Source organism: Carettochelys insculpta, chromosome 19 (genome assembly GCF_033958435.1).
Source record: "Carettochelys insculpta isolate YL-2023 chromosome 19, ASM3395843v1, whole genome shotgun sequence".
In the NCBI taxonomy this organism is placed as follows: Eukaryota; Metazoa; Chordata; order Testudines; family Carettochelyidae; genus Carettochelys; species Carettochelys insculpta.
The window spans coordinates 7,693,345-7,716,101 of NC_134155.1; the positions used below are offsets into that span (position 1 = coordinate 7,693,345).

The following is a 22,757-nucleotide window of genomic DNA, read 5'->3' on the forward strand; positions in this document are numbered from 1 at the left end:
TTCACTCTAGGTGATTTTTTTCTTCTATTGTATTTCTTCCATATGTTTAAAATCTATTCTGTTAAATCCCTATGCCTCTTTTCCTTCAGTTCCTACTGAAAAGGGTGCCACTGGATTAAGTAATCTGGGAAATACTTGTTTCATGAATTCTAGTATCCAGTGTGTCAGTAACACTCAGCCTTTAACACAGTATTTCATCTCAGGAAAGCATCTTTATGAACTCAACAGGTAATGCTGGTGTGAGACCTTTGACATTGAAATGTTGTAATATTTTTAAATTCTTGCTTTCAGAAGTAGCAGCATGAATCCATCTGTTCAGTCACGTTATTATAAGCACTCAATTTGCCCGTGGATCAGGTATGCCAGTTAGGCAGAGCGAGGAGTAGGGACCTGCCTTGGCCTCACTTTGTGCACTATTTGGGTGAAATTTGCAGTAGGAGGGACGATTCCCACCCCATCCCTCCCACCCGATGGTGCCACCACTGGCAGTGCTGCTGAAAACCAGGAGCAAGGCAGGGTTAATGTTAAGGTGTCCCTCTCCCCCTGCCTATCGTGTACCAAGGTGTGCAGAGTGCACCCTTTGCTCGGCTCTTACCTTGTGAAGCTGCCTCCGCTGTGCCAAATAGGGACTGAGTGCGTAGCTGGCTCCGCAGCAGCAAATCCACCACAAACCCAGTACCTGCATGCATACTGAGGTGCCCCCTGCCTGCACTCAACCCTTAGCTCTTCCCTTCCCTGCACCCTGAGCTACAGCTCTCTCAGCTTACAGCCTGAAGCTGCCCTCTGCATGCACTTTGTTTTCAAATGGTTGAGCTGAGCTCCTCTTCGCCCCCGCCCATCCTTGAGTTGTAATTTTTGGTTGTGCCCCTTTGCTCCATTATCAGGAAAAAGCTCTAGAGTTTTCACATGCCTGAGTAGCCCTTGGAATCATGAATGAAGTTACCCCCCACCCAAAATGGCACCCCTGCAACAGGCATTGTGACAGACATCCCTTAAAAGGGGCACTTTTTTGCTGAATGAGAGAAACCAATACTAGCTTCCCAGAAAACACTCTCCTCCGCCATTCTTTGCAAGCTCTCCTTCTATTTAAAATGCCAATGAGTCCACTTTCTGAATTCTAGGACAAATCCAATAGGAATGAAAGGACATATGGCCAAGTGCTATGGGGATTTGGTTCAGGAGCTATGGAGTGGAACTCAAAAGAACATAGCTCCATTAAAACTACGGGTAAGGATTTTTAATGCACTTTATTTATAGGTAGCAAAGTAATGTGCAATTACAAAAATTTTACTGTCCAAAAAAATTACAGGTGCGTGTTTTCCTTTTCTGTTTCTTGATGATGTCTGCGCCATAATATTCTTGAACAGTTTCCTTAATGATGCAGAAGCATGTTTAATTATCATATTTCCTGTGAACTTATCTTTGTCTAACCATTATGACTTTTAACGCCTTAATTCTGGCTGAGGTAAATAAGGCCTTCAGAATTTTAATATATTCAGTAAGCATACTGCCATCAGAGGTTCTGTGTGTTCATAATCTGAGAGCAGATTCATTTTCACCCCTCTAAACTTTCCTGAGATTTGCAGTTTGTCTGTGCGGTAGGCAGCATTACTAGCAGTGAATTGTCCTTGCGTTCTGTGGAGCTACAGAGCCACAGGAACATAGGACGGGCAGAGAGTTTGAATATTTTGTGTACTCTGTGTATAGTTAGGTACCATCTAAAGGAATTTTAGTTCAGAAATGTAATAAAAATTACAATTTAGAATGCCTCACAAGCATGTACAGATGTATCACAGGTATATCACGAATATGATGTCACTGAAATACCCTTTTTGTGGGGTATACCATAAGCAGGGGGGAAGCTGTACTTTCAGAACAGTCACTAATGCTTATGGGAGTTCTGGCTTTTGTGCACATAAGACTTAGGGATAAAAGACCATGTGCAACTCTCATCTGGCCTCACTTCTGCTGTGGAAACTTAAATTGTCAACTTTAACACTTAAAATATAATTTATTACACCAATCATCATCCTATATCTTCAGTAGGTTAATGTACAGGTTGAAACTCTCTAGTCCAGCACCCTCAGGATCTGACTGGTGCCAAATCAGAGAATTTGTTGAACCACAGGAGGTTAATATTGTTTAGCACCATTATCGATACTTCCCCTGCTTACTGGACCCTTAAAAGACATTTAGGGATAACTTGGTGCTAAGTAACAACACAGAACACCAAGAGCCAGGACTGATGGCTATAAACAAACTTTATTTGACCATGGGAAACTTGGCCATATCCATAAGTGGTCATCCACCTAACTAAAATAATCTGGGATTACAGATGTTGCTGGACAAGAGAGACTAGAGAATAATACTTGGTTTTTACGTTTTCTCTTTATTTAGTGGACGATAGCAAAATATGCTCCAAGATTTAATGGTTTCCAGCAGCAGGATTCGCAGGAGCTTCTGGCTTTTCTTCTGGATGGTCTTCACGAGGATCTGAATAGAGTTCATGATAAGCCATATGTAGAATTGAAAGATAGTGATGGGCGACCCGACTGGGAGGTAGCAGCAGAGGTGGGTCTGCACCGGACATAGTTGGCATTAGGCCAGTTGAATCTCCATTGGCACAATTTTCTGATTTCACTCTAAAACCAGTGGAATAAACATTTTTTTTTCAAAAGTAATATTTAATCCAACTGAAATACAGTATAGGATTCCTCACAAAGCCTTAGCAAGAGAGAATTATTTTATCTGTTAATTTTAACAAAATCCCTGAGAATTTCTGTAATCACTAAAGCATGTTGCATATGAATATTTGTCTACAGACTCAGTAGACTAGCAGAACAGTTGGACAGTTTCTGAAATGTTTTGCCACAGGGCCTAACATTTAAGTAGGGTTAAAAGGGAATTTGTCTTGGAGGTTTCTGATTCCGCCATAAAATATTAAAGTAAATATTGCATTGCAATATAACATTATCTAACCTCCCAAAAGTTTGTTTTTGCAAATAATTCATTTCTAACTATGACCTTTGCATTGGTCATACTCATGGGCTTTCATTTTCTGGAGTCTGTAATATGCACTCAAATTTCAGATTTCATGCAAGCTGAAATATATATAAAGAGAAGCACTCTAAAATAAAAGCCAGATTATTCTTGGGGTTTTTGGTATTTCTGGTAACAAATATGCACACTAAGCAACAGTTTGTTGTTAGTTTGGTAAATACTTTTTTTTTTTTTTGGTGATTTTTAATGCTGGCTTTCTGTCTTGGTGGCAAGTTTAAAGGTTACATGTTCCATTATAATTACATTTTCCATAATTCCATTATGTTACTGTATTTTCTTTTGATACAGTGTTTACTTAGGAATTGAATCTAGGCTCATATTTGGAGCATTAGAAACTGTAAATGCTGGGATAAAATGTTCTTTAGAATACAGCCTTAAATTCTAGCTGTTGATGTCTCAATCACATGGATGCCAAGTAAACATTAGTGAGGCTGTCCCCCTTTTTAACTTACTATTTTTCTAGATGTTACGTAGCTATACATGTTATGCATTTCCACAGAAACCTAGATAAGTTTACAAGGATGTTTTGGACTGGTTTTAAGTAGGCTTGCCATTAATATTCCTCTATTGCGGTAACAGAAATTTTGACTTTTGTACAAATGTTACCTTTCTTTTCTGCCAGTTGCCACCCTTTTTTATCTGAACATTCTCTCTTTGTCTTAAAGAGACAGGTTTTTACAACTGCAGAGCTAATACGTCTGTGAATAAGTTGTAGCCCTGGTTGATTATCCTAAATCACAAACGTTTTCTCTAATGTTGAAACAAAATTGTTTCCTGGCTGTTTCAACATTGGTCAAATGACTTATGGTACAGCATATATTAGCACTATATGCTTAATAAATATTTTGGTAGGTTGTACTGCTTCCCTGTCCAGTGCAAGCACCTGTGTTACAGTTCTGACTTTTTTATACTTTGTTTTAGGCCTGGGAAAATCATCTGAGAAGAAACAGATCAATAGTAGTGGATTTGTTTCATGGGCAGCTGAGGTCCCAAGTAAAATGCAAAACTTGTGGGCACATAAGTGTGCGTTTTGATCCTTTTAATTTTTTATCCTTGCCTCTTCCAATGGATAGCTACATGCACTTAGAAATTACAGGTAGGTAATCGAATTTAAATCCCTCCAGTCTTTCCTATCCTGAAACATATATTTTAGCAGTGATGTGGAACAGTTTTTTGTGGCAAAGTACTCAGAGTCCTGCCTACATTAGTACTTAGCACTAATGCAGCTCAAGGCCTTCTTGGAATTGAGGTAAAATGTTACAGTGTAAATGCACGTTTTTACACTACCGGTTGAACCTGTCTCATCCAGCACTCTTGGGACCTGGCTGATGCTGGAGGAGAGCACTTGCTGGAACACAAGTGGTCAATATTGTCCAACAGCATTACCAACACTTCCACTGCTTACTGGTTTCTTAGAAGACTTAAGGGTCAATTACAGCTAAATAACAACACAGAGCACTGAGAGCCAGGATCAGTGGCTGTAAACAAACTTTATGGGATCACGGGAAACTTGGCCATTGCATGATGAGTGGTTTTCCAGCTAATTAAACTCATGCTGGATTAAAGGTGTTGCTGGATGAGAGTTTTGGATTAGAGAGGTTCAACCTGTACTAAAATCTACCCCATTTCAATGGTCCAATTTACACTAGAAAAAAAAATAATTGGTACTATCCAATATTTATATAGCAGTGAGTGCAGTTTGTTGTCAACTGTTTTTGTCTCAACTACAAGTTCTAATGCCTAAAGTGTGTAAGATTCAGAATATGAAGACTCCTAGACAGACCACTTTTAAGTCAGTAGCAACTAGCATTGTACAAATAGTCTTTGAGGGAGTCTGCCCACTGCAGATCTGTATAATTTCTTTCATCCTTTTACCTAACAAAAATGTTTTTTTTTGTGCTTGGATCTCGAGACATGAAAATAAAGATGTAGCATTAAAAAAATCTTAACTGCTTCTCCTGCTCTTAACAGATAGTGGAGGTTTTCTGACACTTGTCCAGTATTAAGAAATTCCTTTACGTTTGAAATTCTAGAAGAGTGCCTGTTAGTCAATGAACAGGTCAAGTCTTAAATGAAAGGAACAGTAGCGTTTTAATGCAGGAGAAAAGAGACGTGTATTTTCACAAAAGCACAGCCATTTTATTGACTGAAGTGCATTATTTTTTCTCAAAAGTAATTAAATTAGATGGTACCACTCCTGTTCGATACGGGTTAAGACTGAACATGGATGAAAAGTATACAGGTTTAAAAAAGCAGCTAAGTGAACTTTGTGGGCTAAAACCCGAACAGATTCTTCTCGGAGAAGTACATAGCTCTAATATAAAGGTAACGTGCTTTAATTAATACCAGCATCCTTTCAGTGTTAATTACTGAATCCTGTAGATCAACATACTAAAATTCTTTTACATCTCTTCAAAATAAGCTCTTACCTACATGAACACTTCACCAGTTTAACTGAAGATGTGATTTTTTAAATCATTTTAGTTTAAGTGGTAAGAGCCTGGGTGAACTCTTTATTTTGACTTAATCGGGGTTAATTTGGAATTGGTCTAAATTGAACCTAAATAAACCATTCTTAAACCAGACCATTCTTAATCCAAGTTATTTGCACCAGTTAAATTAATTGATTTAAAACAACATTTTTGGGTAGAAATATACAACTTCCTAATTTTTACTTGGCCTAACTCAGAGGAAAAAGTGACACATCTTTCAGCATTACCAAGTATTTTATGGCTGAAGTCCAATGAAAAATAAACTATGAATTCTAAATAAAATGTATACAGTAGAGCCCCGAGGTATGTGTTGCACGTATCTCAGGTTAATGTAACTGAGTGGCGGGGAGCTGTCTCAGGGCTGCCTGCCACTCAGGGGAGCTCAGAAATTGACCAGCTCAGTTCTTGTTGGTGATGGTGAGAGTCAGGCTGCCGCCTCTGACAGGAGCAGTTTCTGAGGCTCTGGGCTGCTCACCATTCACAGGAGACAGGAAACTGACCAGTGCTGCTGTGCTGGTCAGTTTCATGGCTCAATCCAGTTATACAAAATTTGACTTACATGGGATTGCACAGAAATGCAACCTCCATGTAAATCAGGGGTCTACTGTATACTTTAAAGTCAAGTCTAAGGAGTGTCCTTAGGATTTATGGGGCCCCATGTGGGACTGTTAAGCTGGTGCCCCTGTGCCCAATGGAAGCTGTGGGAGGGAGGAAATAATGGCTTTTTACAGATGTGATTTTTATAAGCTTTAGCAACACACTAATGAAATATTTTTAAAGCAAACTGTAAACTGAGGACCTGGACACTGACACAGTAAAGTTAGAAACTCACGGTATGTACCTGGGGTTGGCAAATGCCTGTCACATGGCTTCATTACCACTTGACTGGCTATTTCAGAGGTTCAATGTTCTGCTGATAGGGCTGGCAGGTTTTTTCACATTGAAGGAGAAAGCACAGTTACAGAACAGTAACAGAGGGAGCTGTGCTAGTCTGCACCATCAAAACAAAAAGCAGTCAAGTAGCACTTTAAAGACTAGCAAAATAGTTTATTAGGTGAGCTTTCGTGGGACAGACCCACTTCTTCAGACCTGAAAAAGTGGGTCTGTCCCATGAAAGCTCACATAATAAACTATTTTGATAGTCTTTAAAGTGCTACTTGACTGCTTTTTGTTTTGATAGTTACAGAATAGAGATCAGAAGATGTGGGTGGACATCAAGACCCAGTGATGCCTTAAATTTTTGGGTGCCTCACATAACTGCATATGCCACAAATGGGTAAGGACAGCCCTGCCAAATCTACTATCAGAGAATATTTTTCAAAGCTGTTTTACATTTACAGAGAGCAGGGGTCTGATCAGTCATTGGGTGCTCAGTAGTTCACAAAGCACTTGGCAGTGTTCTGTAGAGATATGTGAATTGCCATAAGGCTGGTTCTCCTTTCCTTGTCAAAGGATGGAGGATGCAGACTTAATGAAAAGCGAAGGCAGACCATTTTTATTAACATTTTAAAATATCAAACATATCTAAGATCATAGCTGGAATTACTAAATGCTATTTTATCGCACTGTTGTTGTTTCTATCATGTTTTTTTCCTACAGAACTTTCCTCAAGACAACCAGAAAGTCCGATTATCAGTGAGTGGGTTTTTGTGTGCATTTGAGATACCAGTTCCAGGATCCCCTACCTCAGCTTCTAGTCCTGTGCAAACAGGTAAAATAAAATTGTCAGTTTTCCCATTTGCGTAAATTGACCCCAGGGTATTGAACAGGTATAAATGGAGAAATACAGGGAAAATCCAGCAGTTTATAGTGGGGAGAGAGAGAGAGAGAGAGTGCTGAAGAAAAAAGTATGGTTTGGAGGAGGGAAAGAATATTACATACACTCAAGTGGATGGAGAAGGAAATGTTTTATATTAAACAAACAAACAAACAAAAAAGCTGCTGTTGTCAGTTTTAGTTGCTGTTGCCAAATGGTGCATTTTTAATTAGATTTCGCATCAATACTGGGAAATAATGTGTACAGTGTCTTTTATCCACGGATCTTAGCACACTTTATAAATATTGGTTAAAGGTCACAATCTATCTAACTCTTTTAAAAAGGGGAGAATTTAAGATTGTGACAGAGGTGCAGAGAAATGATTTACTGAAGGTGACCTAGTGAAACTTGGCAAACTGGGACCCAGTCTGAGTCATCATCCTATATTGAGCAGTAGGTACACTGCTAACAGTGGGATGTTTATTGTGAATGGAACTGGCTACGTCTGCTTCTCAAAGACTGAATTGTTTTGAAGTGATATTAAGGGATAGAGGTGAATGTGTGTCCATGGTCTGTGTGTACTGTGGTATGACAGGGAATGACATGGATTGCTGCTATAGGAGATAACATTTCACATGCATGTTGGATCAATCTGTAGCCAAAGCAGCTGAATTGTACTTCATACATATTAAAGGTGCAAAGTGTCCTAAATCAGTAACCATGTCTTTGCATTTAAATTCAGATTTCTCCACTGGGCCATCTGCTAATGGAATGCTCAAGATAATGATGAATGGGGATCTCCCCAGACCAACACTAATTCCAAATGGAATGCCAAATACAGTAGTGCCATGTGGAACAGAGAATAACCTTGCCAATGGGATGATGAATGGTCATATGTCCTTGCTTTCTGATAGTCCATTTATAGGCTACATCATTGCAGTGCACAGAAAAATGGTGGGTATATTTTTCACTAATTACAGCTGTGTTGTATAGGTGTCTTATAAAGACTGTGAGTTTTTTGGCTGGAGCTGTGATGAATGAACCTATATTTGCAGTCATCGGAAGGGTGCACAAATGGAAGTCACCAGTTACGCAGGCATACATGTGAGGTTGTATGAACACATTGCTCTTCTCTTTGAAAGGTTAGCCCCATTGTCTAACGCAGGTGTTTTACTTCCCTCAGTGACTCTTTCCTCCTTCTTTAGTGCTAAGATGCATTTTTGACCATTCCTTATAGTATATCTTGCTTTTGTGCCTCCACTCTGATCAGAAGAAATCTGACGTGAGAAGCTGCTTGAAACTCTTTTCTTTTTCTTTATCAGGAACTGTATCATCTCCTTTACAGAAGCAGTATAGAGTTAAGGCATATAGTACATTTGCAGATCATTCTGTTTGTGTCAGCTATTCTTTGCAAATGCGTTGGTAGCCAAGTTAAATTATAAATGTCAGTGCTGGTTGGCTGAATGCTTCTAACTCTGCTCTGTATATACTTTCTCAGCCCTCAGGCACTAGGAACTGTTGACATTTACAGCTGGTGGTTTGTTGGCTAGAAGGCTTCATAGAATCATGGAATCATAGAACACTAGGACCGGAAAGGGCCTCGAGAGGCCATCGAGTCCAGTCCCCTGCCCCGACGGCAGGACCGACCACTATCTACACCATCCCTGATAGACATCTATCTAATCTGTTCTTAAATATCTCCAGCGAGGGAGATTCCACAACCTCCCTTGGCAACTTATTCCAGTACTTGACCACCCTGACAGTTAAGAACTTTTTCCTAATGTCCAACCTAAACTTCCCTTGCTGCAGCTTAAGTCCATTGCCTCTTATTCTCTCCTCAGAGGCCAAGAAGAACAAGTTTTCTCCCTCCTCCTTATGACACCCTTTAAGATATCTGAAAACTGCTATCATGTCCCCCCTCAATCTTCTCTTTTCCAAGCTAAACAAGCCCAATTCTTTCAGCCTTTCTTCATAAGTCATGTTCTCCAGACCTTTTATCATTCTAGTTGCTCTTCTCTGGACCTTCTCTAATTTCTCCACATCTTTCTTGAATTGGGGTGCCCAGAACTGTTTCCCTTTTCCTTGTGTATATGCATGGAAAGTTGTTTTGTTTGTTTTTGGTGGTGTTGGTTTTTCTTACCACTGTCCAATCACATCATCACAGGAACCCTTTAAAGGTTGGTTGGAGAGCTTTTCAAGAATTGATGTAATAGTCTTTAGCACATCCAAACAAGTCATGCAGCCCGTAAGCAAAGCTCATTGCTGGCAGAAATGCTATCAAAAGTTTGCTTAGAAATATCTGTTTCTAGCCATTCTGTTAATGAAGGGGATCAGTTGACTAACATTTGTTGGTTTTTATCCAGGAATCTCAATGTGTTTTACAAATACATATGTATTAAGCCACAACATCTGTTACACAGGATGCATTGTTCCATCCTTACAGATGGAGAGTATAAGACATTAAGGTGAAGTGACTTACCCGAGATCACACAAAGTCCGCAGAATCCAAATCTGACTTCCCATTGCATTTTCGAGTCACAATGCCATCTTACTTCTCAAGGGGTAAACACTGGGCAGGGTTTGCGGAGTGGGACTGATGACTTTGTACCTGGTGCTGCTTGTTTACCTTTTTAAATGTTACCAGCTGGTGGGGAGGGGAAAGACATAAGTAATATTAAATAGGAAAGAGAAGCTTTATTTTAATATCAGTTATGGTGGAAGTGATGATACAACCTAGCATTTGCAGTATGTATATCATTTGTTGTAGTAAATAAAATCAGCAACAGCTTTCAGACAGTAGGTCAACCTAAAAAAATACTTTTCAAATGATGACTTATTATCATGATTCAGTGATTTTAATGTAGAATTATAAGTTGCTTTCAGGATCAAAAAGAGCACAGGGAAATACTGAAGTGAATGACAAGTGGGAAGAGTCAGCTTTCTAATGGTCATAATATTATTTAATGCACACACAAAAATATGTTCGTTCATTTAATTTGCAAATACAGATGCGGACAGAACTGTATTTCCTGTCATCTCAGAAGAATCGTCCCAGTCTCTTTGGAATGCCATTAATTGTTCCATGCACTGTTCATACTCGGAAAAAAGATTTGTATGATGCGGTATGGATTCAGGTTTCTCGGCTTGCCAGCCCTCTCCCTCCCCAGGAAGCTAGTAACCACGCACAAGACTGGTGAGTAGGATATGCTTAACCCATGGCTTGGGATTACCCTGTACTATGGTGTGGACTTCCTTGTAAGGATTCAAAAGTATTTATGTTTAACTTTGCTCTGTCAGTTTAATTACTGACGTGACATATTCCATAAGATGAAACTATGGTCTAAATGATCAATAAGGCTAAGTGTCAACTATTTTACAAACGATTGTATTGTTGTCTGCAGAGTCCATTTGGTGGGTTATGTTTGTAGCCAAGTTATCTTCAAATTAAATAATGGTGCTGTATATCCTTCTGAAGTAGCTATCTACCTTATTATTTTAGGTTTCAGTTCTTACATGCGGCTTAACTTTTGAATCATTGGTAATTCATTAGGCAACCTGGTGCAGGAGAATAATCCAAATTTTTACAGTAGATGTATTTTAATAATTAGATACTGATGAGGATTTTCATTGTGTGGCAGTGATTTTTAGATGGCATGGAATGTAATTAATCGCATAGGTAATCTGTGCAGTAGAGTAATTTATTGCTGAGTTAATTTAAACAAGAGTGTCTGTTTCCATGTTCACTATGGAGAGTAAAAGGATACTCTATCAATGGCATTCTTGCTCCATGTGAAGTCAGTGGGGAATTTAGCTTTTGACTTGAGTAGAATGAAGGTTTGGCTTTCTGGCGATTTATCTACCTTGTATTTTAGCGAGTTTCAGTCTGTTTGATCAAGAACTCGTCCTAAACAGTAAGAGCTAGGACCCCCAAATTCTGTACACAGCTTCCTCTTATCATAAAGTAAAGCACCTTAAGGGTTTGGTTGTGCCAGAAAAAGGGACAGAATCACCACATCAAATTCAGTCTTCAGAACTAACATAACTGAGCAAATGTTGAGACTGAACCAAGATGAGCTAGAAGATGATTGTTTCTCAATAAACCTTACAGAAAAAAGATAAAACAGAAATTCTGAGTAGTGCTCTGTTGTGGCACAGCTAACTCACTGCATGAAGTTTGAAAACTAGGAGGAAATGTTTTTGGAAACCAAATTCGCTCTAGCCCTTTTTTGTTAAAACCCAGTGAATGTAAGAGTCTCTTGGGATGAAGAAAAAATGCACTTGATAGAATTACTATTTTTAAAAAATGACTAAAAGATTAAATGGACAAACTTTATCAATCCCCTTTTCAAGCAGTCCAAAATAAGAATAACCCTGTATTTTTTTAAAAGTACAGTCATTTAAATAAATCATGTGCATTTTTCCCTTTATTTTTTTTAACATCTCCTGCCCCCAACCTTACCTGAGTTAAGGACCTGAGTAATGCTGGATAAATCTCCTCAGTTAGATATATCTAAAGAGTAATGAGACCCGAAAGAAAAACGGGTCTTATATGGACTTAATTAAATGCTTGCATACACTGACGTACGCTTTCAGTTCAATCTGTGCATTTTTGTGTAGCATCTAGCAAATTTTCTGCTATGTCCCTTTGTTCACATCAGGGTGCTTTCTTGCAGCATTATGCATGCTAAACAAGTCTCCTCTCTTTTTAATATAGGGAATTCAGTGTTTTAATGTATTTCAGTGTGTAAAGCAATTCATAAGATGAGTAGCGATTTTCCAGTTTAGTGTATTGCTGTGCACATCTGATAATCTGGATGATCACTTAATTGGCTCAGTGTATCCACCAACATATGCAGAGAGAATTCTTCGGCTATAGAGTCTTACGTTAAATCTGTTACCTCAGCAGGATCTTCAAAAATATTGATGAATTTCCATCCGTGCAGTTTATTAATGGCCTTGTCAGGAAATGGGCCAATAGATTTATTTTGCCATGTGATAAAATGAGGCATGTAGTATGATTGTGTGATTGATTGATTTGTATTGTAATTATGCCTGCTGCTTATTGGATGCTGCCCTCAAAAATATATTGCAGGGTATTGTGACTCTCCTGCTGAGCAGACATACAAAGCAAACATCAGTGTGTGTATTTGAAATTTAGATGACAGAGGGAGGTATATTGGTTTGTTAAGCACCTCTTAATGAGTTGGAATCTACTCCATTAAGCAGGGATCTTTTGCACCATCATGTTTGCTTACTGCATTGTGTTCCTTCCAAGCAAAATTTCAAATGTCAAGGGAGTAGTGAAGTACTGCCCAAAGGTACATGACAAGGAATGCAGCAGACGAGATGAATACTTATGTTTCTTGCTGTACTCTGTTCTGTTTCAGTGACGACAGCATGGGGTACCAATATCCATTTACCCTAAGGGTGGTACAGAAGGATGGAAATTCTTGTGCTTGGTGTCCATGGTACAGGTGAATTGTTCTTCCTGGAATTGAATCTGGAGATAACTTAAGCAGACTTGTAATTTATCATAATGGATTTTTGATAGTTTTCAGGACTTCAAGAGGCAATATCAAACAATGAGAATTTGGAATTCAATCAGAATCTGCAAGTGGAAGGTTCTCACTGCAGAATTGCTTTTATGGCTTACAGATCTGACAGTACCCAAACCGAAAAGGAACACGTTTTTGGCCACCCAAAAACCTGTTCTCACTTGTCCTCATTCCCGCCAGGCTGCTTTCTCTCTGCTGCTCTGCATGAAGAAAATGTCTTTCCATGTCACGCCTGCCCTTCCAGTATAAATCATTGCCTCCTATCCTAATTAGGAATTGACAGTGAAGCAAGTGGTTCTTGAGGAAAGGCATGTATGACAAGAGCCTTAGCATCTTTCTCAGCAGCCAGAAACCTTTCCTTTCCTTAGTCTAGAACATTGACTTGGCCATATGATGTGAAAAACTTGAAAATTAGCTGATGTTCTTTTTGGTTTAAGACTCAGCTATATTTGAGGGCCAATTCCCATTACTAGTATAACTACAGGTTGAACCTGTCCTAATGTGGCACACTGTCATCCAGCAAAGTCCATAATCCAGCGTGATTTTAGTTAGCTGGGTGACCACTTATCATGGGTGTGGCCAAATTTCCTGTGGTCCCATAAAGTTTGTTTAGAGCCATCAGTCCTGGCTCTCAGTGTTCTGTGTTGTTACTTAGTGCTATGTTATTCCTAAACATCTGCTAAGAGCCCAGTAAGCAGCGGAAGTGTTGGTAGAGCTGCAAGACAATATTGACCTCCTGTGGTTCAGCAAATTCTCTGGTTTGGCACCAGTCAGGTCCAGAGAGTGCCGGACTAGAGAGGTTCAGCCTGTGTTCCTCTAAGGCTGGATTATAGAGTTGTATAACCATCCTACACCCTGAAATGTGCTCTTCACAAGAAATAAAATAAAATATATTAGAACCAATATATCTCTTACTGTAGGAGACAACTATGCTGGTTTAGGGTTGTACATGCATTGCAGATGGACCTTTAGAATGCAATGAAACTGTTGACAAAATATTGGAAATGCTTACATTGATATCCTACCTCCTGATGCCTAGTCCTCTGTCAACTTCATACACCATCAGGAGAAAATATGACCCAAGAGAAACAAAATACAAGCCTGTTTGTGTTAAAAATAATATTTTAATCTAAACCCAGGGAAGCTGTCATAGCAAAGGAAGATCTTGCCTTAGTTTGTAATCCACACCCCATCGCATATGAATTGAAGAGTCTGCCCAAAATTTGGAGAGGGGCTGTGAGACATTCTTGATAGTAATGTTGCATAATACTCTGTTGAAGAGCATTCAGGCTATGTCTTGATCACAAAAAAAGTATGTGTTAGCTATCCTGCTGTAAAATCCAAGAGGAGACAGGACCCTGTCGTTTTTAACTGCAGGGCAGCTAGTCAGCTATGGTGGTAAAAATCAAAGTGCCCTGTCTCTCCTGTGATGATAGTGACCACTTAATGTACATGAGTTTCTGACACTGAAGACAAAGCCTTATATACTATGTGATGGTCATGGAAGGAGAACTAACAGTCTTTCTGATCAACAGAAATCAAAGTTATTGGATAATTAATCTGTCACCATTAATAATGTGTGGTTTTTTTCCTGATTTAGATTTTGCCGTGGGTGTAAAATTGAGTGTGCAGAAGACAGGGCTTGTATTGGAAATGCTTATATTGCTATCGATTGGGATCCTACCGCCCTTCATCTCCGCTACCAGACCTCACAGGAACGGGTAAAATAATTTACAAAACACACTCGGCAGCATGTCATTAGTTTGCAGTTTTTACTTGTTTTATTAGCTCTGAAATATATCCCATTTTAACCCGACTTTTGTGTTTGCATATTCATCATTAGTTCACCTCACCAGGAGCGCGATTGGAAACGTATGCTCAGTACTTAGGCACTTACATTAGTGCTTGTATTTTTCATCCTCTACTGAAGAAGTGAATAAAAAATGAAAAAGCTAAACCAAAGGTTGTAAAGGAAATTTGCGTGACAATGGTACACGCACAGACCTGTTGTTTAGTGATGAAGCTTTTGATAACCACAAAAGGTGTGCGCTCCCAGAATGTCCTGATGCAGTGATACTTGATTTAGGCTATGTCTACTCTAGCCCCCAGCTTTCGAAAGGGGGATGCTAATGAGACACTTAAGGATATGCCAATGAGGTGCTGCAATGAATATGCAAGTATCAGAGGGGTAGCCGTGTTAGTCTGGATCTGTAGCAGCAACGAAGGGTCCTGTGGCACCTTATAGACTAACAGAAAAGTTTAGAGCATGAGCTTTCGTGAGTTAACTCACTTCTTCAGATGCCGGTCCTGGAAATCTGCAAGGCCAGGTATGAATAGGCCAGAGCAAGGCTGGGGATAACGAGGTTAGCTCAGTCAGGCAGGCTGAGTTGTATTGTCATCAGTAGATCTGGAGGTGTGAACTCCAAGAGAGGGGAAGCTGCTTTTATATTTAGCCAGCCATTCACAGTCTTTGTTTAATCCTGAGCTGAGGGTATTGAATTTGCAGATGAATTGTAGCTCAGCAATTTCTCTTTGGAGTCTGTTCTTGAAATTTCTTTGCTGCAGGATAGCTACTTTTAAATCTGCTACTGTGTGTCCTGGGAGATTGAAGTGCTCTCCTACGGGTTTTTGTATATTGCCATTTCTGATGTCTGATTTGTGTGCATTTATTCTTTTACGTAGAGACTGTCCAGTTTGTCCGATGTATATGGCAGAGGGGCATTGCTGGCACATTATGGCATAAATTACATTGGTAGATGTGCAGCTGAATGAGCCCACGATGGTGTGGCTGATCCGGTTAGGTCCTGTAATGATGTTGCTGGTGTGTATATGTGGGCAGAGCTGGCAACGAGGTTTGTTGCATGGATGGGTCCCTGAGATAAAGTGACTGTGGTGCGGTGTATAGTTGCTTGTTAGGATTTGTTTTAGGTTGGCAGGTTGTCTGTGAGCAATGGTAGGTCTGCCTCCCAAGGCCTGTGAAAGTGTGGGATCATTGTCCAGGATGGGTTGTAGATCCCTGATGATGCGCTGTAGAGGTTTTAGCTGAGGACTGTAGGTGATGGCTAGTGGTGTTCTGTTGGTTTCTCTCTTGGGCTTGTCCTGTAGTAGGAGGCTTTGTGGCACACGTCTGGCTCTGTTGATTTGTTTTCTCACTTCCTCAGGTGGGTATTGCAGTCTCAAGAATGCTTGGTGCAGATCCTGTAGGTGTTTGTCTCTGTCGGAGGGGTTGAAACAAATGCGGTTATATCTAAGTGCTTGGCTGTAAACGATGGATCGTGTGGTGTGTCTGGGATGGAAGCTGGAGGCATGAAGTTAGGCGTAGCGGTCAGTGGGTTTACGGTACAGGGTGGTACTGATGTGTCCATTGTGTATAAGCACGGTAGTGTCAAGGAAGTGGATCTCCTGTGTAGATTGGTCCAGGCTGAGCTTGATGTTGGGGTGGAAGTTGTTGAAGTCCCGGTGGAATTCCTCCAGAGTCTCCTTCCCATGGGTCCAGATGATGAAGATGTCGTCAATGTAGCGTAAATAGAGCCGGGGTGTTAGTGGACGAGAGTTGAGGAAGCGTTGTTCTAGGTCAGCCATGAAAATATTGGCATATTGAGGGGCCATGCGGGTACCCATAGCTGTGCCGCTGATTTGAAGGTATATATTGTCACCGAATCTGAAATAGTTGTGTGTGAGTATAAAGTTGCAGAGCTCAGCCGCTAGATGTGCTGTAGCATCATCAGGGATACTGTTCCGGACAGCATTTATTCCATCTTTGTGTGGGATGTTGGTATACAGAGCCTCTACATCCATGGTTGCTAGGATAGTGTTTTCTGGTAGGTCACCAACGTATTGCAGTCTTCTCAGGAAGTCAGTGGTGTCGCGGAGGTAGCTGGGGGTGTTGGTGACATAGGGACTGAGGAGAGAGTCCACATAACCAGACAGTCCTTCAGTGAGAGTGCCAATACCAGAGATGATGGGGCGTCCAGGATTTCCAGGCTGGTGGATCTTGGGTAGTAAGTAGAATAACCCTGGACGGGGCTCTAGAGGTGTGTTGGTGTAGATCTGTTCTTGTGCTTGTGTAGGGAGTGTCCTGAGCAGAAGGTGTAGTTTTTTAGTGTATTCCTCAGTGGGGTCTGAGGAAAGTAGCCTGTAAAATCTGGTATTGCAGAGTTGTCTGGAAGCCTCCTTCTGGTAGTCAGACCTGTCCATGATGACAGTAGCTCCTCCTTTATCTGCCTCTTTGATTATAATGTCAGGGTTGCTTCTGAGGCTGTGGATGGCATTGCGTTCTGCACGACTGAGGTTGTGAGGCAAACGATGTTGTTTCTCCACACTTTCTGTCTGTGAATATGAAGTGCATCATTAGCATAATGGCAGCTGCTGCACTGCAATGAATATGCAGTGCATCATTAGCATAATGGCAGCTGCAGCACTTTGAAAGTGCTGCTTTCGATCACGCACAGCTTGTCTATAAGGGGTCCTTTTCAGAAGGACCCCACACACTTCAAAATCCCTTTATTCCTATTTGGTTATAGGATTAAGGGGATTTTGAAGTGTGCAGGGTCCTTTTGAAAAGGACCCCATGTAGACGAGCCTCATGTGATCAAAAGCGGTACTTTCGAAGTCCCATGGCCACCATTATGTTAATGAGGCACTGCATATTCACTGCAGCACCTCATTAGCATATTCTGAAGTCTCATTAGCATCCCCCTTTTGAAAGTTGGGGGCTAGCGTAGACATAGTCTTAATGTACATAAGTATACTAATTGTAGGACAAAACCCTCGAAAAAGAGACGCTCCAGTCTTGAAAGCATTTGTGCACAAGCTAACTTTGTGCACACCAGTGGTCTCATTAGCTAATTGGGATTACTTACATGATTCAAAGTAGCATGGGTAAGTGATTGTAGACTTGTCATTTGTTTGTAAATTACTCCTATAAAAATACTTACTTATCCTCCTGGGTTACTTAAAGCAAAAAACCAAAACAAATCCCAAGGTGGTATGCATCTGGGCACACGTTTGGTTTGTATGTTAAAGGAATGCATTACCTCTCTGCTCAGTTTAAATAAACATTTTACAAACAGAACTTGACTGAGAGTTTTTGAAATTTTAATTCTAAATAAATGAAAAATGTAACTTTTTGGTGTTGGGGTTTTGAAAACAGACTGTTTTTTTTTTTTTTTCATGACTACTACTCATTCCTACTCATGGGATGCCCCTATGGTGCAGCTTTTAGTGGGACATTTCACAGCAGTAGCCATCTGCCCCTCTCCTTATTGTTCCTGAAAATTAAGGGTAAGGTGATAAAATGAGGAGTGTGCTCTGGTAACAGACACACCAGGAGCTTCTCCCAGCAGATGGAATTTGGACCTAGCCTCTTTTTAATAGCTGTAATAGGAAAAACTTGCTATCCTCTGTATTGTAGTCATACCTAAGCCCCTGAGAGAGTTATGAGTTTAACATAAATGTCTGTCTTAAACACACACAATTGCTTTTCAAATTCCATGCAAACATGCAACTTTAAAATACTTTAAATAAGATACTCCCCAATAAGTCAGCAACGTACTTTTTAAGAACCCTGGACAGGTATCTGAAATTCTTGGTATGTTTTGTACGTACTGTAAATCCTCAGAGATACAAACACCTCAGGAATGAAGGCGGTTCATAACTCTGAAATGTTTGTAACTGAACACAGTTTTATGGTTGCTCTTTGAAAAGTTTACAACTGAACATTAAGAACATTAGATTAACCACACTGGGTCAGGCCAGAGGTCCATCTAGCCCAGTATCTTGTCTTCCCACAGTGACCAATGCCACATGCCCCAGAGGGAGTAGACAGAACAAGTGATCCCTCTCCTGTCATCCATGTCCAGCCTCTGACAAATAGAAGCTAAGGACACCATTCCTACCCATCCTGGCTAACAGCCATTGATGGATCTAACCTCCATGAATTTATCGAATTCTTTACTGAACCTGTTAAAGTTCTGGTCTTCACAACATCCTCTGGCAAGGAGTTCCACAGGCCTATGGTGTGCTGTGTGAAGAAAAACTTCCTTTTGTTAGTTTTAAATCTGCTAGCCATTAATTACATTTGGTGACTGCTAGTTCTTATGTTCTGGGAGCAAATAAATAACTTTTCCCTCTTCACTTTAAGTTCAAAGCTAAAGAAAAATGCTGCTTTCTATTCGTTCATTTTTTGTAGTAGTTTAACAGTACTATATTGTATCTGCTTTTTTAATTTTGTTTTTATTTTGGTCTCGGTGGCTGCCTGATTGTGTACTTCTGGTTCCAAATGAGATGTGGTGTTTGCTTGTCACTTCATAGCTCTGACTTTCTATTGTATTAGGAAAGTTGCCAAAACACAAAGCTCATCTCATCTGGTGACTTCTTTAGATTGTAGAAGAGCACGAAAGTGTTGAACAAAGCCGGCGCGCTCAGGCGGAGCCCATCAATCTGGATAGCTGTCTAAGAGCTTTTACCAGTGAGGAGGAACTGGGAGAAGATGAGATGTATTACTGTTCCAAGTGCAAGACTCATTGCCTGGCCACTAAAAAACTGGACCTTTGGAGGCTTCCCCCTATTTTGGTAGGACTTCCAATAATCTTTTTCTTTTCAGCAACAGTAATAACGTACACTCCTTACAAGGGTCCGGGTTGCTGGGTTCATCGTCCTTCCTTTCACAAAACAAACAAAGTTAGATCTGCCACTGTTCCCTTCTGTCTCAATAGAGTCACTGCTTTCATATGTGATGCAACTTGAACTTGCGTACACATGCATTATCATTTTATGTAATGTAAATGAAAAAAAAAAAACCTGCTGTAATTCTGCTTGAATGCGTTGTTGTGCTGTAGCAAAAGATTGAAATATTCATTGCATTGACACTGGCTGTTACTTTTATGGAACACAGCCTTCTTCTCATCTTTAAATTATGCAGCATCCTTAAAGTATGCTGCATTTGAATGTGTAAGTTTTCCAAAGCACACAAAGTATGCTTTACTGTTCGTTTAGTTACTAGATGGAAAGAACAAATCACATCAAACCAACCTGATAGCTTTTTTTGTTAGGGTAACAAGCTTTGTGAATAAAGGGGAAGTGGTAGACATGGTACACCTGGACTTTAGCAAAGCATTTGATACAGTCTCTCATGACCTTATTAATAAACTAGGGAAATGCAAAGTAGATGAGGCTATTATAAGGTGGGTGCAAAACTGGTTGGATAATCTTTCCCAGAGAGTAATTATCAATGGTTCACAGTCAGAAGGGCATAAGCAGTGTGGTTCTGCAGGGATCACTTTCGGGACTGGTTCTGTTAAATATCTTCTTCAGCGATTTAGACAATGGCTTAGAGAAGATGCTTACATAGTGTGCAGATGATACCAAGCTGTATGGAGTGTTGCAAGTGCTTTCGAGGGACAGGATTGCAATTCAAAATGATCCAGAGAAACTGGAGAAATAGTCTGAGGAAAAATAGGATGAAATTCGTTAAGGACAAATACAAAGTACTCCACTTAGGAAGGCATAATCAGTGTTGCACACACATAATGGGAAACGACTGTCTAGGCAGGAGTACTGTAGAAAGGGATGTCGAGGTCATATTGGATCACAAGCTAGATATGAGTCAAAAGTGTAACATGGTTGCAAAAAAAAGCAAACGTGATTCTGGGATGCATTAACAGGAGTGTTGAGAGCAAGGCCCGAGAAGTCATTCTTTCACTCTGCTCTGATTATGTTTCAGCTGGAGTATTGTATCCAGTTTTGGGTACCACATCTCAAGGGTGAGGTGTGCAAATTGGAGATGTGCCAGAGGAGAACAGCAAAAAATGATTGAAGAACTAAAAACATGACCTGTGAGGGACGACTGAAAGAATTTGCTTAATCTGGGAAAGAGAAGACTGAGAGAGGGGCCATAACAGCTTTCACATACCTTTTAAAAAAAAAAAAAGGGGGGGGGCGTTGTTACAAGGATGAGGGGAAAATATTATTCTCCTTAACCTCTGATGATAGGACAAGAAACAGTGGGTTTAAATTACAACAAGGCAAGTGCAGGTTGGACATTAGGATAAACTTCCTGTCAGGTGATTACTCACTAGAATAAATCACCTAGGGAGGTTGTGAAATTGCCATCATTGGCAATATTAAAGAGCAGGTAGATAAACATTTGTCAGGGATCGTCTAGATATTACTTGGTCCTGCCATGAGGCAGGGGACTGGACTTGATAACTTCTCAAGGTCCCTTCCAGCTCTAGTTTTCTATAGTTCTATAATAAAGTTTTATCTCCTGCGTGCTGTTGGTTGGTAGATGTTGCCTCTGAAGACTCACATATCACGCACATTGTACAGTGCAAGTTAGTTTGTGCTGTTACTGTAAAGCACATAAATCTCTAGAAGGATAAAACAAACATTTAAATTACTTGATTAGCTCATTGTGGTATAATCATCACCTTGTTTTCTTAATGTGTTTCACCACAGATAATTCACCTGAAACGATTTCAGTTTGTGAATGGCCGCTGGATAAAATCTCAGAAAATTGTTAAATTTCCTCGTGAAAGTTTTGACCCCAGTGCCTTCCTGGTGCAAAGGGATCCAAGTCAGTGTCAACGGAAGCAACTAACTCCTCAGCTTGATGACCTTTCTGAGCCACAGATTCTGCAAGGGGAGCCTAGAAAAGCAGAACTCCAAACTGCTTGTGCATCAGGTGAAGGGGATGCCATGAGCAGGAGTCCCTCCTTATTTAACACTAGTAGCATCTTGAATAATATCAAAGGTAGGGGCTAGAGGAAGTCAATCTTTCTATTGGTTGCTGTGTAGAAATGAGTGATAATTGACCTATAACAAGAAGTATGATAGTTCCTTCTTCAAAATCATTCTTACCTTTGAACTAATAAAACTCAAGCCAATTGAAGGGTGTGCTCACTGTAAACATGATGTTGATTCAAAGTTGACGTTTATTCTGAAACATGGATTTCTTTTGCTGTCTTCCATTGTAAGCCTATTGCAGTATTCATCAATGAGAAATTGAGTCATTCGGGCATGGTATATGTTGGCATTTCTACTTTTCTGTGACTTGAAGTTATTCGACTGCTAGGTTGCCAAGTATGAACTGTGCAAAGGAGATGAGTGACCCATTTTTGCACAGCAAAGTCTACCAGCTAATCCACCTAAAATTAATAATCTCCATTTGTAGTCCTTACTATAGTGTGTGTATTGGTCACTAAAAAGAATCTTTTTATCCATCCCAAAGGTTTTATTCATTAGTGTCTTGGGTGATTTGAAGAAACTTTATATTTGAAAAGCTAGATTTTCAGCTTGCTTACCTTAGAAGGTTTTAACTTCTTTCTTTTCCAGCATCTCCATCACCAGGGAGGAAGAGTGGAACCAGCTGTCCTTCAAGTAAAAACAGTAGCCCAAATAGCAGCCCAAGGACTTTAGGCAGAGGTAAAGGGCGGTTGCGACTACCCCAGATAGGTAAAAACAAACTCTCAAATAGCAAAGAAAATTTGGATGCAAGTAAAGAGAATGGTACGGAGCAGGAACAGAAACTTCCTTCTGACCAAGGCGATGCCATTAGCAAAGGACACGTTTTTGGAGGTAGCCAGAGTGAATTATTCATTTTTCAGGATGAGATGGCTTTAACCAATGGATACATTTGTGAACAGAATTCATGTAGTCACAGCAGCGTCAATGGCATAATGGATAACCCCGGTGAGGAGGATATTACGGATGACCAAAGAGAAGTCTGTTTCAACCCTATTTATAACCTATATGCAATTTCGGTAAGTTGATGTTTTAAATAGGTAAAATAGGTTTGTATTGCCATTATGTTAGTAAGTTTAGACTGTCACGTGCAGTATGCATTAAGGAAACATTTTTTGTGGGGAAGAATAACATAAAGGAGAGTTAAATGGA

At 40.1% G+C, this 22,757-nt stretch overlaps 1 protein-coding gene across 3 annotated transcripts in view; it reads left to right on the top strand.

Moving 5' to 3' along the window:
* USP32 (ubiquitin specific peptidase 32) overlaps positions 1–22,757 on the top strand; it is a 175,327-nt gene that overhangs the window by 143,866 nt on the left and 8,704 nt on the right. For all 3 annotated transcript variants that reach the window (XM_075013828.1, XM_075013829.1, XM_075013830.1), the window contains exons 20-32: positions 90–228; positions 1,122–1,227; positions 2,398–2,571; positions 3,982–4,156; positions 5,234–5,385; positions 7,152–7,263; positions 8,051–8,262; positions 10,317–10,501; positions 12,696–12,782; positions 14,464–14,584; positions 19,245–19,436; positions 21,321–21,615; positions 22,197–22,624. In XM_075013828.1, coding sequence (XP_074869929.1) covers positions 90–228; positions 1,122–1,227; positions 2,398–2,571; positions 3,982–4,156; positions 5,234–5,385; positions 7,152–7,263; positions 8,051–8,262; positions 10,317–10,501; positions 12,696–12,782; positions 14,464–14,584; positions 19,245–19,436; positions 21,321–21,615; positions 22,197–22,624 — 2,378 coding nt within the window. The remainder of the gene's footprint in view (positions 1–89; positions 229–1,121; positions 1,228–2,397; positions 2,572–3,981; positions 4,157–5,233; positions 5,386–7,151; positions 7,264–8,050; positions 8,263–10,316; positions 10,502–12,695; positions 12,783–14,463; positions 14,585–19,244; positions 19,437–21,320; positions 21,616–22,196; positions 22,625–22,757) is intronic.